Source organism: Theobroma cacao, chromosome 9, assembly GCF_000208745.1.
Source record: "Theobroma cacao cultivar B97-61/B2 chromosome 9, Criollo_cocoa_genome_V2, whole genome shotgun sequence".
NCBI classification, from domain to species: Eukaryota; Viridiplantae; Streptophyta; class Magnoliopsida; order Malvales; family Malvaceae; genus Theobroma; species Theobroma cacao.
Genome location: NC_030858.1, coordinates 32,586,147 through 32,600,693, shown reverse-complemented (window position 1 = coordinate 32,600,693; position 14,547 = coordinate 32,586,147). Strand labels below are relative to the sequence as shown.

At 33.8% G+C, this 14,547-nt stretch overlaps 2 protein-coding genes across 3 annotated transcripts; both read left to right on the top strand.

The window, feature by feature from the left end:
* Window positions 2,047–11,598, top strand: LOC18590159 (serine/threonine-protein kinase TOUSLED). Its single transcript, XM_018127416.1, has 16 exons — window positions 2,047–2,682; window positions 3,221–3,310; window positions 3,525–3,731; window positions 4,427–4,477; window positions 4,721–4,828; window positions 4,922–4,966; window positions 5,879–5,991; window positions 6,881–6,947; window positions 7,125–7,191; window positions 8,473–8,570; window positions 8,690–8,869; window positions 9,035–9,245; window positions 9,413–9,677; window positions 10,408–10,462; window positions 10,721–10,882; window positions 11,317–11,598. The coding sequence occupies exons 1-16, from the start codon at window positions 2,404–2,406 to the stop codon at window positions 11,410–11,412; spliced, it is 2,094 nt and encodes a 697-aa protein (XP_017982905.1). The 5' UTR covers window positions 2,047–2,403; the 3' UTR covers window positions 11,413–11,598.
* On the top strand, window positions 11,965–13,784 carry LOC18590158. Of its 2 annotated transcripts, none has more exons than XM_007015524.2 (3): window positions 11,965–12,293; window positions 12,367–12,492; window positions 13,312–13,784. In XM_007015524.2, the coding sequence occupies exons 1-2, from the start codon at window positions 12,055–12,057 to the stop codon at window positions 12,467–12,469; spliced, it is 342 nt and encodes a 113-aa protein (XP_007015586.1). In that variant the 5' UTR covers window positions 11,965–12,054; the 3' UTR covers window positions 12,470–12,492; window positions 13,312–13,784. The 2 variants fall into 2 exon arrangements, with proteins under 2 accessions (XP_007015586.1, XP_007015585.1); XM_007015523.2 differs by having other exon boundaries at window positions 11,966–12,293; window positions 13,427–13,784.

Below are 14,547 nucleotides of genomic sequence, written 5' to 3'. Positions count from 1 at the left end.
AATATGATAAAATCCATCATTAACATTTAACTTAAAATATTAATAATATCTAAAATGATCCAAAATGATAACAAAGCAAAAATTCAAAATTAAGGTTTAGGCAAGTCATAATTACATTATCATCCTTATAAAACTAAAAAAAAAACTTATTAAAATAATTATTCAAAATTATTTAAGTGAAGCCAAAGTAGTCTTTGATTATTAATTTTTAACAAGTTGGTAAATGTATCACGTATACACGTTTAAACACAATTAACATGATTAATTAAAAGTATTTAAACATGTTAGTCATGTCTGATACATTAAAACATGAAAATTTTCATGTTTTAACGTATCAGACACAATTAGACATAAAATATGTTAAATCTAAATGCAAACTTGTTTAACCCTGTGTCATGTTAATATGTTGTGTTCAAAATTACCCAATTTAGGGTTATTCACAGAAAAATATGTGAAAGGATATACATTAGTTATAGGAGTGCAACTACCAAACCTTTCTCATAAACACATTTAAATGAAAAAAACATCTATATAAGTCAAAATTTTATAATACCCAGCTGATTTGGCAATCTTAAGTTGGTACAAGTCCAACTTCTTATACAAAGATTCTAAATACAAATGAGCAAAAAGAAAACGTATCCCTTTGACAATCTTTATTGCTAAAATAATGACTACTAAAGAGATACCATCATTTGAACACCTTAGAAATATATGTCGTGTCAACCAAAAAATTAATAAAGTCACTAGCTCATGCTCATGGTCTGGATACTCAGGAATATCAATCTCAACTACTTTAGCATTCAACTTTTTGTAAAATACCCTTGTCTAATTCGAGAAGTATGCAACCTTCAAAATTTTACTTAAACTCTTGAGTAACTCAAGAAAGAATTCTAAAATACTTACCTCTTCTTATAGATGTAAATGGGTATTAAGTAACTGAGTATCTGTGGGTACTCGACACGATAACATAGGATTCGAGTACCCCATAATCAATTATGGGTCGGGTTTGGGTATCACTTTTAGGGTACTTTAAACTCGAACTCAATTATATTTATTTCAAGTATTAACAAGTACCCGATACCCCTATAACCCGATTATACTTATATTATATATAATGTTATAAAATTTTGTAACTAGTAAGACTTGAACACGCCATGTGCAAAATAATTTTGTTACACGTCATGTTCAACAATAGTATGCTACAAGCCATTTTTAGAAAAAAAATTTTACACGCCGTATTCAAAAAAAAAATCTACATGTCATGTTCCAACATTTTGCTATATACTATGTTTACTACACACCATATACACAAACATATCGTTACACGTCATGTGTTCAAATATTTTTTACACGTCACGTGCATTAGAGTTGTTACATGTAAACATGACATGTAACACTTTTGGCAATGTTTTAATTTACAGACATAGTTTAAGAAATGAATAGAGTGGATTTTCCATTAACTTTGTGGTTCTGTGAAAAGCAATAAACCTAAATCATGTCTTGATATTATTTATGCTCTTAGGTTTGTAAATCAACAACGACATGATGAGATGACAAGAGATAGACTAAAGCGTGATGGTGATGATGCTCAAATTAGAGAAAGCTAAAGATTTGAGAGAGTTAAGGGAGCATGTAATTCATCTATATAGTGGGATGGAGAAATTGCATATTAATTTCTCTTAAATGTCTTCAAAGGTATTTTTGTAAAATTATTATAAAAATTGAGTAAAAATAGTTAACTTTATATCAATGGTTATTTCTGAAATGAATATATGAAGAAAGTTATTTCTCACAATTTCTTCAAAAAAATATCATATTAGCTTGGTCATAATCATGAAATTTTAATGGTATTAGGATCTAAACTGAAATTAATAAATTGGAAAAATATGGTAATTCAATTTAGGTAAATTATTGTACAAGAATTAAGTTCACATTTTCTTATAAAATATAAAAATTAATTATATAATTTGACCTTTCTACCCTTACTACTAAGGTGAAAAAACCTAACGTACTTTGAACTTCTCATTCCTTCCCCATTCTATTTGTTTGGTCTTTTTCTTCCAAATGCTCCATCGCACACAATGCCACAGCTAGTCCCCATGTTTTCATCCAAATCTAAACCCAAGCCCCAAATCAAACCCCATTGAAAGAAAACTCCTTTTTCTTTTCCCTGACTCAAAAATTCAAAACTTCAAAACCTCAAAACCCAAAGCAGAAGAAAATCTCCCAAGGCCTCATTTCTCGTCCCCTCTCCCTTGTTCCTCTTCCCCTCCTTTACCAAAACATTCAAAACCCTAAATCCTTGATAAGGGAAAGACGCTTTGCCCCTTCTGTCCTCTTCCTTTTATTTTCCTTGATGATCTGACCAGTCATTTTGGTTTTTCTCATCGAGTTTGGTCCGCAATGTCGGACGACATGTTATTACATTTCTCTTCGAACTCGTCAAACCAATCGGACCATTCTTTGCCCACCAAGATTGCAAAGCTCGAAGCTCGCTTGGTAGGCAAGGCCTCTTCGGCAACTGCTTCTCAGCAACCGCCGCTACCGCAACAACAGCAGCAGCAGCAGCAGCAACAACAGCAACAGCAACCGCCGGCTTGGTCTTCTTTATCTTCGGCTTCGAAATTCGCTTCTGCTGAGGAGTTGCCCGACGCTTCTAGTTCAAGTGATTCCGATGACGAGGTAAAAAGCCCTTACCATTCTCTCGACATTGTTTTTTATTTTTTTTTCAATTTCAAATGCGGAATGATAGAAAAACAACTGTTAGTTTCGGAGCACATTTTCTCGGAACAATTTATTTTAGTTGGAAGGGCTGCGATTTGGATGTTCCTATGTTTATTGCTTATTGCTTTGCAGTAATTATTTAGCGTGGCATTGGCCTACTTTGCATTGTGATAAGACATTCCTGATCGGAATGATTGGTGTAAATGATTAGAAGTTTTGATTCATTATGGTGGATCATTGAAACCAGTAGAATGTTTGGGTTCATTACTGCACTTTCACATTTGAAGTTGTTGCCAAGTTTGTAGATAAATTTTGTAGCATTTGATCAAAAGAGTAATCATATCTATGACATGTTTGGCAGTTTCACCATTTATATATATGCTATTTGGACTATGTGAATTCCCATCCCCTTATCTTCAAGTGTTGTGGAATTCATTGATATCGTTCTAGTTTTAAGAGTTGGATTAATGTCTTTTTATATGTCTTATGATGCTAGAATGGAGGAGAGTTTTTAATACAAGCCAATACTCTGAAGCGCCAGAAAGTTCAAAAAGATGATAACTTGCCTGTGTTTGAACATGTTGAGGTAGGTTTATGATTCATGAGCTAATGTTTTTGGGGGTTTGGAAATAATCTCTTTGCTTTTGAGGTCGTGAAGGTGATTTGGTGACATCTTTTGTGAAGCAGTTGGTTATATAGCCTCACTTATTGTCTCTATTTATCTCTCTGAGCACTGTAAATTTTCCTTATTGCTTCCAGAAAAGGATTATGTATTTATTGTTGCTTGAAAAATGAATCAGGCAGTTGCAGACGGGAGGCAGAAGATTGTGGAAGCCATGGAGTCCAAAGCAAGTTCTGATGGAAATAGGAGAAAACAAGGTCGTGGAAGGGGCCATTCTGTTTCAAGCAGAGGCCGTGGTTCTAGAGCTAATGATCAGACAAGACAACCAATCTCTAGTTCCTTACTATCACCTTCAAATGGTCAGCTTGAGAACTCATATCATAAGGTGTGCCTCCACTGCCACAGGATGTTCTGCTTTTTATTCTCTCCCTGATGACAATTAAAGTCACCAATGCCGGAAATGCACTTTTGCATTGTGTCTAGTGCCCTTTTTGGCATGTTGGACCATTGATTTGAGTGCTGTCTACTTGCTTAGCTCAAGAGGCGGAGAAGATGGCTAAGTTGGGGCATTTAGAGGTCAAACTTTTTAAGTTGAAAGAGTAGAGATGAAAAACAGAAGGAAAATAAACTAATCTTGAGGACATTGGTCACATTTCTTCTCTTTCAATATTTAAGCTTATTTTCTGCGATTTCTTTACTTTCTGCTCCGTATACTGCTCCAGAGGAAGGAGAGATATGAAGGAAAACTAAAAACGTCAGGTTTCCTGTGATAAGAGAAAATGATTATACTTTAAACTGGAGCTTAAACCTGTGGGACTCTGGTGGCAAGTGTCTGTCAATTTTTTCTTCCATATTTAACTGATTTATTGAAAAAGAAAATTTAATAAGAACTTTTCCTTTCTTAAATTTTTAAATAAATAGAGGAAAATTGAGAAAAAATGAAAATTTAATGCTCTTTCCTTATGGCTTACCAGACTGGTTCTTTAAGAAAAATTACAATATTATTATAACAGACTAGTTCTAAAAGTCAAATCACATACAATTACAGGCATTTTGATACTATTTATACTCATTTTGTAGGATAGTAGGCCTAAAGAGCCGTTTCGGACTGATGACCAAATTTCAGTAGAGGTATGTATCCTGGTAAAGTCTGTCTTCATTTTAACTATTTCAATTTCTTCTTCATTTATTTGGGCAATAGAATTTACTTCTTTTTAGTCTAGAAAATCTGGAGCAAAAAGAACTATGATTTGTTTTTGCAATTTTTCTAAAATATATTTTTGGGTCATTTTACTATCTGGGTCATTTTCTTTAGAGGTGCAGTAGATGTTATAACTCACATTTCTGACCCTTTTGGTTGGCAACTTACCTTAGGAAGAGGTGACATCTTTACGTGCAAAAGTTGCCGCATTGGAGGAGGACCTACGGAAATGTCGCCAAGAAGCTTCTGACTATCAAAATCTTTGCCAGCTACTAGAGAAGGTTTTAAAGTACCTCTGCTATATGACTTTTTTTTCATCTGCAGTGCACAATTCTTTATGTACTTACCTCTTAGTATTTATGGTGTTTTGGCAGGAATTGAAAGATATTAAAGATTATGACCAGCAAATGAAGCCAAAGGTGTTTATTGGGATTTATTGATGGATCTCAATATGCTGCAAGTTCTAACTTTATTCAATGGCCATAGATATGAGCTTATATCACACCTCTAGCACAATTATAGTCTAGATCTAAGATAAACAAGATTTCTTTTTTGGGTGGTGTTTCCCGCCACCAGGGAAGGGGTGGGGGAAGGATTAAAATGTTGCAAACAAGAAATATATAAATTCTCTATTTCTGTCATTAACTAAATCCTGGAAGAGATCTAAAAACTCTATTTTTTTATGCTCAGAGGAAACCAAATTTTTTTACTTCTATCCATTTTCAGAAATACACATAAAAAATGAACATTTTTTAGCTGGAGCCTAGAATAGTAGACTACAAATGACTTTTACAAGTTCTTTTTGTATTCCATTGGAATAAAGTAGCAGCAAAGTTCTTGTATACTGCGTTGTAAACTGAAACTGTAGTAAATCGGCGTCATTGATTAGTTGTCCTTTTGATCCAAGGAATTCATCTTCTGAGGTCAATGTCAGAAAAAATAACCACTTCTTTTCCAATGTAATTTGACTCATTTCTGAAAGAAGCTTACAAGTTATGTAATAATGGAATCTAAGACAGCTAGATTCTTGTTATTGCTATAATAGAGGGCTTGTTCTTTGCTTTAGTCTGATAGGAAAATTTTGCCTAATATTTCAATACACTTCTGCGTCTTCACTGGTTACGCTTTTCTGTAATATTCTTGTGAACCATTAATTTAATGTGCATTATTGAACTTCTAAAATTGTTGTTCGTTTCACAAGATAGGTATTCACTCATACCTAAAAGGGAAAAGGAAAATGACTATAAAGGAAAATTTTGTTTATTAAGTGTGCTCGTTAGCAATTTATGGTGTCAGTTTTAATTCTGGACCTCTTATCGATTGTGATTCAGAGAACAAAAATGATATCTGATCTGCTGATAGCTGTTTCAAAAGCTGAGAGACAGGAAGCTAGGATGAAAGTACGGCAAGATTCGTTGAGACTCGGGAATGTGGGTGTAATCAGGTATATAAAGAAGCTTTCAAGATTTAGTTAATGTGCTTGGAACAGATTCTTCATACTTGGTGTGGTGCTTAGTCGGAGTGAAGGAAAAAGCAATTAGGGGAAAATTTTGAAAAAGAATGTTCAAATATTTTATACAATGAAAAGCAAAGGAATGGTAACTATTTTAGGTATCTAATAGTGTTCAATAAAAGAATATAGTAATAAACTGGGATGAACGATTTCACAAATTCTTTAGACTTGGCAATGTGGGTGTATTCTGGTTTGTAAAAAATTCTTAGCTTTAGATAACAAGCTTGCTATGGATTCTTCATGCTTGGTATAGTGCTTGGTCTGTGTGAGAGAAAAGCAAAAAGAAAAATTTTGAATTGATTGCATAACAAAAAGCAAAATAATGGTGAAAATGTTAAGTATTTAAAAGTGTTCAAAATAAGGATGTACAGATATAGATGGACTCATAAAGTTGCAACATGTTATTTGAGAACATTATCAGATAGTTCCTTATGATTGTTGCAACCTACAGTGCTAAAATAACACATTGATAGTGTGATTCCTCAAAGAGAGATTTTACCATAAGAAAAAAACTGCGCACATTATGTATTGAAAGGCAGGCTTCACAATATGCAGGGATTAATAAAACATGTGATCCTGATATTAAACTTAAGTGGGAGGAAAAAAAGTGTTTTGATAAATTATGCAAAAGCAAAATTTGTTATGATTATCTCTTCACACTGCTGGCGTTATATGGTTTGAGGATCCAAAAATGCTGCTTGGTTTAATATTTTTCTTTCTTTCTGTATCATTTGCATCATTCATGTTAATGTGGTACCATGGTATTACTACTCGTTGCATCTATTAATTTATAAGTTGACCTATGTATTCTATCCTTCAGAGCCGGAACAGTCATATCTGAGACATGGGAGGATGGGCAGGCGCTGAAAGATCTAAATGCTCACCTTGTATGTTCTTCTCTATTTCTGTCTCTCTCTCTAATGAGTAATAAAAGGATAAGTTAATTGATGCAATAAATTAGGCCTTAGCATTCTTTTTTGTAAGTATACTGGCATGATGATTGATATTGCTTTTCTCTTTTTTAAATATGTTTCCCTTTCCCTTTGCATTTTCTTTTCTTTTAGAGACAATTGTTAGAAGCCAAGGAGGCTGTTGAACGGCAGAGGAAACAATTGAAGAAGCGACAATCTGGTAAAGCATAATTTCTGTGATAACAAGGTTTAAGAGTTCCTACTGTCTGTATATCAAGTTCTGAAATTATGATATGGGAATAGATTTAGGAATTTGTTCAGTCTGTTTTAAGTGTTATGGAATTATAAACAGGATAACTTAAGGACATCAGTTCACATAATTCCAGTCTCAAAACCTGTTGCTAGGCTGAAGCCCAAATTTTTTGTTGCTTACAGGCATGCGTATTTGCTTATCTAGGAATAGCTCCAGGTTCTAGAGCTCAATTAAATTGAGAAATTATTACTCTAATTCCTAATTAGCTAGCAACCATCTTCTCTAGTACCAAAAGGACCTCTTTGTTGACAAAGGACCCATGATCTTAAGCCTTCGGCTTCCAAAGTGGATGAACTTTATCTAACTAAGCTATTAATGTGCCATTAACTTGCCTTTTGGTCCTTGTTCTTGTTGCCCTGGTAGTTATAATGTGATTTATGTTTAAAAAGCAAAAGAGTTAGACAAGGTGTTTTGCCTCTTATGAGACAAGAAGTAAGCCAAGTAATGAAGCATAAACCTTTTGAGAGTCAATCTCTTAAACTATAAGTTAATTCAATAAAAAGATTGAGGTGTAAATTGAACATAAAAATAAGTTTGAAACTAAAATTAAATAAATAAGCGTTAATATCAAACATTAATAATTTAATAACAGTTACACAAGTAAATATACTCAAGATAAGGAAAGGAAAAGATCTTAAGATCTGTTGGAATCTTTATGGTGGGCCACTATTTACTAATATGTCATGAGTCATTACCAAAGAAGTGGAGGAAGTTTCTGGTGAGCCATCATATGACCAAAAAGATGCCATGCACTGCAGAGACTCTTTTAATGCTGGAGGTGCCCAAAAAGCTTCAATAGTGTAAAAAATGTGCTATTTTAAGTCGCTTCATAAGAGAAGGTTGTGCTAACCTTGAGTCGAGCTATATTTAACATATCATATTATTTTTTAGCCATGCCTTGCATCAGGGTGCACCTTGAAAAGGATTTTGACCACATATATGACTCATTGATTTGGATTAATGACATCTGAAATGCACATGCACCTAACTTTTACTTGAAGATTTAGTCTTGGTGTACATGCACCTAACATATAGGTGCATACAGACATAAATCGATGCTCTCATTGATATGGAATATACACAAATATTGTAGCATACATGCAGACACACCCAAACATGACTCCACACACAAATAAATATGTAAAAGAGTACACATCTAAAAGACGAGCAATTTTCTCTTGCTTGAAGACAGGGGTGATGCGACTGATGCAGAACCAGGTGCACAAGAAGAAGATATTTTAATTCAAGATGAGATATACAAATCACGTCTAGCCAGTATTAAGCGTGTAAGTTTATCACTCCATGTGATTGTTCGTGATTCTATCTGATATTATTAGAGAGCACAAAAGTTCTACTGATTTTTAACTTGCACATCCTTAATGGTTGAGTTGTGGATTTTCTGTAGGAGGAGGAAAGTATTCTCCGTGAAAGAGATCGCTATGAACTAGATAAGGGAAGGCTTATACGTGAAATGAAGCGCATTCGAGATGAGGATGGTTCCCGTTTTAACAATTTTCAGATACTTAATAATCGATATGCCCTTTTAAACCTTCTTGGCAAAGGAGGATTCAGTGAGGTTTATAAGGTCAGAACTTTGGCAAGCTTATATCTTTTGTGATTCTATTGTTTTCTTAAGCATGTGTGACGGAGGCCTATTTGCTATGTCAAAAGTCTAGAGCTCCTTTGCCAAAATTGGCAATTGTGAAAGTATATCTTTTTGCAGTGATTTGAAGTAAGAAATTTCCGGCAGGCTTATGACTTGGTAGAGCATAGATACGTTGCATGTAAGCTTCATGGTCTGAACCCTCAGTGGAGTGAGGAAAAGAAGCAAAGTTACATACGGCATGCAATTCGAGAGTACAACATTCACAAGACATTGGTGCACCATCATATTGTTCGGCTTTGGGACATTTTTGAGATTGACCAGAATACATTCTGCACTGTCTTAGAGTACTGCAGCGGTAAACTCTCTCATCCATATTATTCTGTCTGGGGGTCTTATTTCAGTTTACCTGGTAGGGAAGACCTGCAAATTCTGTCTGGACAATGGTTTTAAATCTGCCTTGCATGCTTGACTCTAATTTCTCTGTCTTTTGTCTTTTATTTTGTTTTCTTTTCTTTCTTTCAGGCAAAGATCTCGATGCTGTATTGAAGGCAACACCTGTACTGCCTGAGAAAGAAGCTAGGATTATCATTGTTCAAATATTTCAAGGCCTTGTATACTTGAATAAAAAAGCACAGAAGATTATACATTATGATCTGAAGCCTGGTAATGTTCTGTTTGATGAGTTAGGTGTAGCAAAAGTGACTGACTTTGGTCTTAGCAAAATAGTAGAGGATGATGTTGGTTCTCAGGGTATGGAACTCACATCCCAGGGAGCTGGAACTTATTGGTGAGTGATGCAGCTTAGTGTCCTTCCTTGTACCTTTGAAATTTTTACCTCTTCTGCTTCTTCTCCTCATTTATGCTGCAATGTCCTCATATCTTATGCCAATCATGTGCTAAATTTAGCACTTTTTCCAACTTGGATGCAATAAAGAGTCTCTGTTGAATAATTGACCATCATCTTCTATGGTAATTTGGCCTTTGAGAAGGGTTTGAGTAAAGAAAACTCGTACCTATTTGTTGTGGATGTTTTTGAATATGATGCTGTAGCAATGGCTGTATGATTTTGAAATACGTATAGGAAACAAGAGTGCTGATGTCACATAAATAATGATTGATGTCATGAGCACAAATTTATTAAATTTCCTAATGAGGATAAATTATTGGAAAGAAATCTCTATCTCTCTCTGGTTCTGATTCTTTGTGCTATATTTTTGATGTTGAAAACATAGTGCATTCTACATATTGTCCCTGAAACTGGATTTTGTTTATATCAGTGTTCAGTGGCTGTCATAACAGGATATGTTTCCATATAAGCAGCGTTGTTAATCCACTATAATGATTGTTTATAGGCTTTTTTATCATTTTCCCCCTTTTCTCTGTATTGCTTTTGAATTAATGAGAGATTCTAGTTTCCTATGTTTGGATGTAACCTCATCTCTTTGATATGTGCTTGGTCATCTTCACAGTTTCTTTTCATGAGCAACAGTGTGTCAATTTTTGTTTTGTAATTTCAGGTACCTGCCCCCAGAATGCTTTGAGCTCAGCAAAACACCTCTGATTTCATCAAAGGTTAGTGACTCTATCCCCAATCATTTTCTTCTCTCTCTGTTTTTCTTGCAAAATGAGGGTGGGGCCATCTAAGTGGAACCGATAAGTTGATGGTTTCTTTACCATTTAGACTGTAACTTTTCTGACCTTGTGAATTTTTGTTTCAGTTCATTGGATTTAGAATGCCTAAATGTTGTCTGACCCAATACACCATTGTTACTTATGATTTGTTATTTGGGTCTTCAGCTTTCTATTAATGTGATATTCCTTTGGAAGCAGGTGGATGTTTGGTCTGCTGGTGTTCTATTTTACCAAATGCTTTTTGGTAGACGCCCCTTTGGGCATGACCAGACTCAAGAACGAATATTGCGTGAAGACACAATTATCAAAGCACGCAAGGTTGAATTCCCATCAAGACCTACTGTCTCCAATGAGGCAAAGGTTAGTTCTGTCTATTTAGGTAGATTCTGCTGCATATTGTTGTCTTGATGGATGAAACAACTTCTGTACATAAACATCAAAATCAGAGTTATATATTATGGTTATCATAGTATGACAGTTTGACTATGATTTGATGTTCAATTGTTTATTGTAGATAATTTCTTGTCAGATAATACTTCCGCTCAATGGTGATCTCATAGCTGCAGAGTTTACTTACTCTTCTCCTGTGTTAAGAAGCACAGAAATTGTATTGCTGCATGCACAATAAGGGCATTTGTTATCTGTTAATGTATAATGATGCAGATTTTCTGGGTTTAATATTGTTTTTCAGAAGTTTGAGGCTTTCATTTGCTTTGACTATCATGGAATGCCGATACATGTGGAGAACTTGTGGTAGCTTGATGATTGACTTGATCATATTTTTAAACGTGCAGGATTTGATTCGTCGATGTCTAACCTATAACCAATCAGAAAGGCCGGATGTTTTGACAATAGCACAGGATCCATATCTTACATATTCAAAGAAGTAAAAAGAAAAATGTACACATACACAGCTAAAGGGGCTCAAGAAGAGCAGGGGAATAGAAAATTTCCTTTTGAATTATTTTGGAATATCCTCATGGAATTTTGTATAGGTTGTAAAGGTTTTGTAATTATACCCTGCTTGTTTTGACCTGACAATTTAGTTTATTTTTTTGGTTATCGTTTAGCTTCAATTCATTTTTTTTCGTTATGTATGTTGTTGTGCATATGATAGTTTCATTTTTCTTGATAGCCAAGCATAGAAAAGATGGCTTTTAACTGATTAATCGAATGAACCTTTCTTCTTTTTTTTAAAAAAAGTTTGTATTACATTATACCTATTAATTTAATAGAGGGAACTAATTTAGAAAAGAATACCCTTTGAATGATTTCGAAAGAAGTTGTGATTATTAGTGCCTAGTTGATCTTATTGAGGATAAATGTCTACAATTCTATATTGAGATATTTATTTAAGTCCATTTGTATTATAATGTTAAATCTTTTAATTGAGGGGTTTGTTTTACAATTTAGGAACCCTTTCTGTCCTGTCCCATATAAGACCCTCTACAAGCGACAAGTCTTACAGCAAGCAAAACGACTAAACACATCCCCCGCAGACTGGAGCCACAAAAACATTATCCTCCCATCTCATGGCTCCATCTCTATCTTCTACTTCGGCATTTCCATGCTCAAATTCTCACTGCAATCCAAGCCTGCTTCTAAGGTGTGAATCATCATCGCCTGACTCAAGGCTGCCGGCAAGAACATCGAGACTTGAGATAGGGTCTCCCATAATTGTGGTTGAAGCACCCAAAATGGTGAAGACTGCCGCATCAGTTCCATGCCTCAGAGTTAATGCCGGCTTGGTCAAGCCTGGGGATGTTGGAAGGTTTGAGCTTTGGCCATGGTAAACAAATGTTGTATGTTAATGAATGTATGACTGGACTTGACTTCCTGTGCAGAATTGTTTCAAGAAAGCCCAAGGATGTGTGGGCAGTTCGTCTGGCTATTGGCACCTATCTCTTAGACAGGAAATACTTCAAACCATTGGAGTTTGATGAATGAATCTGATTCACAATAGCTTCAAGGTCCTTTTCCAACAGAGAAGCTCTATACTTTTTGTGCATGTAATTGGTCTTAGTTTATGCAACTCCCATGTTTGGGGGAACCAAATATTTTGCAGCAATCTTCACTTGTATTTCGTTTTCATAATAAGGAGAGAAAGGTGCAAAGGGTTATATTGTCATTATACTTTAATTATCTATCTATCTATCTATATTTATATAATATTACGGATGTTGAACAAATTTTTATTAATAAAATTGGTCATATTTATTCATTATATTTTCAAATTATTATTGTAGATATTTTTTATCGTTAATATTATTAATTAAATTTATATAATTTTTAAATATAGAAGATCATTGTTGTTAAAAATATTTTTTATTATATATATTAATAAGATTTATCTAATTTTTAAATAAAAAATTAAATTGTATTTAATGATTTTAGTTAAAAACATTTTTTTAATTGTAATAATATGAATAATGTATAAATATTACAAAATTTCAATTATATATAATTAAAATGTCAAATTTTTTATGCATATAAGTGTCTTTCAATTATAATTGTCTTTTACTATAAAAAATTAATTTTATCTTTTAAAATATTTATACTTTATATATAATTCTTGGGATAAAATAATATTATCATTATAAATCTATAACTATATTGAAAGAAGCTCCAAGAGGGTTTCAACATTCTGACACGTCCAGGCTTTGGTTTTGCTCTACGTAAAGCTTTAATCATTTGACTTGTGACTGATTTTTTTGTTATGAGTTTGAGATTTATGGGACATGGTTAATGACTATTCTTTCTATCTTTTTGCTCATTTTGCTTGCTCTCAGAGGTGGTTGATTCTATGGGCTCCGACCTTCAGATTTGATGGAGCATAGTTGATGGTTTTCATTTTTTGTTCATAGTTTTACTCCTTTTGCTTGCTCTTTTTGATTACATTTTTAGATTCTGGCTTCGTTGACAATGTACGGCAGCTGTTTTCGGCTCGACTTGGGTTCCTATTGTGGGCTTTGATTATCAATAATAGGTGTTTCTGACTTTCCTCAACTTTCTATTTTGGGCTTTGCTTTAAGCAAACGATGACTGCCGGCTCCTTGCTACGCTGCATGTCAGTTGTGCTTCCGTGACGTGTTCAACTATTTGATTTTTGTTGTATAGTAATAGTACCCTACTAGATATGTGTTTGGGTTTGTTGAAATTTTTTCTTCTGCTTTGCCTAGGGTTCTTTTAGGATTTGTAAAGAATAATTAATGCATTTTGGTATTTTTGCTCTATTTAATCCATTCAAGAACCTTCATGTCTACTGTTTTCCCTTTACTTTCTTGCCTGTTTTCTTTTTGCTTCTATCACCAGTGTTGTGGTTATGGTTTGGTTTCGATTTGTTGTGCTTTGTTGGTTTTTGTATGTTTCATTTCTTTTGTTTTGATTTGCTTAGCGTGTTTGTCTTCTTGGTCTTTTGTTTATTGTTTGGTTTTGTTCTGTAATACCTTACTAGAGAGGTGTTGAGATTTGCTTAAATTTTTTAGCAACTACAAATTAGAATACCTTATCCTTTTTGTATGAAGATAGTAGTCTTGCACAATCCTGTTAAATAGACATAACTCTATTGCAAGCATTTGGATTTACTTATGTACATCAACTACATAACTTTTTTTTTTTTTATTATATCAGGGCATCAGTCTTTTCTCAATAATATAATCATCACTTTTGTTTAAACATTCGATGCTCGCGTAATACCTACACTTATACTCCATAATTTTTTGTAAAAAAAATATTTTATATACTCCAAATATTCATTGATAGTTTATATGCTAATATAATTAATATTACATATTTATATGTCTATTACATCAACAGCTCTAAACTGAATTAAAAAAATTAATTAATAATCCCGATTACAACTCACGTGCATCACACTCGTATGAAAATAATATGAATTTGGGAAAACTACTTGAATAGCAATTTGTCTATCTAATCCACCATGTTTGATCAGCTCTTCAATGGAAAGTTCATCTCCTGAGGCTGTGATTGTATAGCCCATTGGGAAGTAGGAATTTATTTTGCAA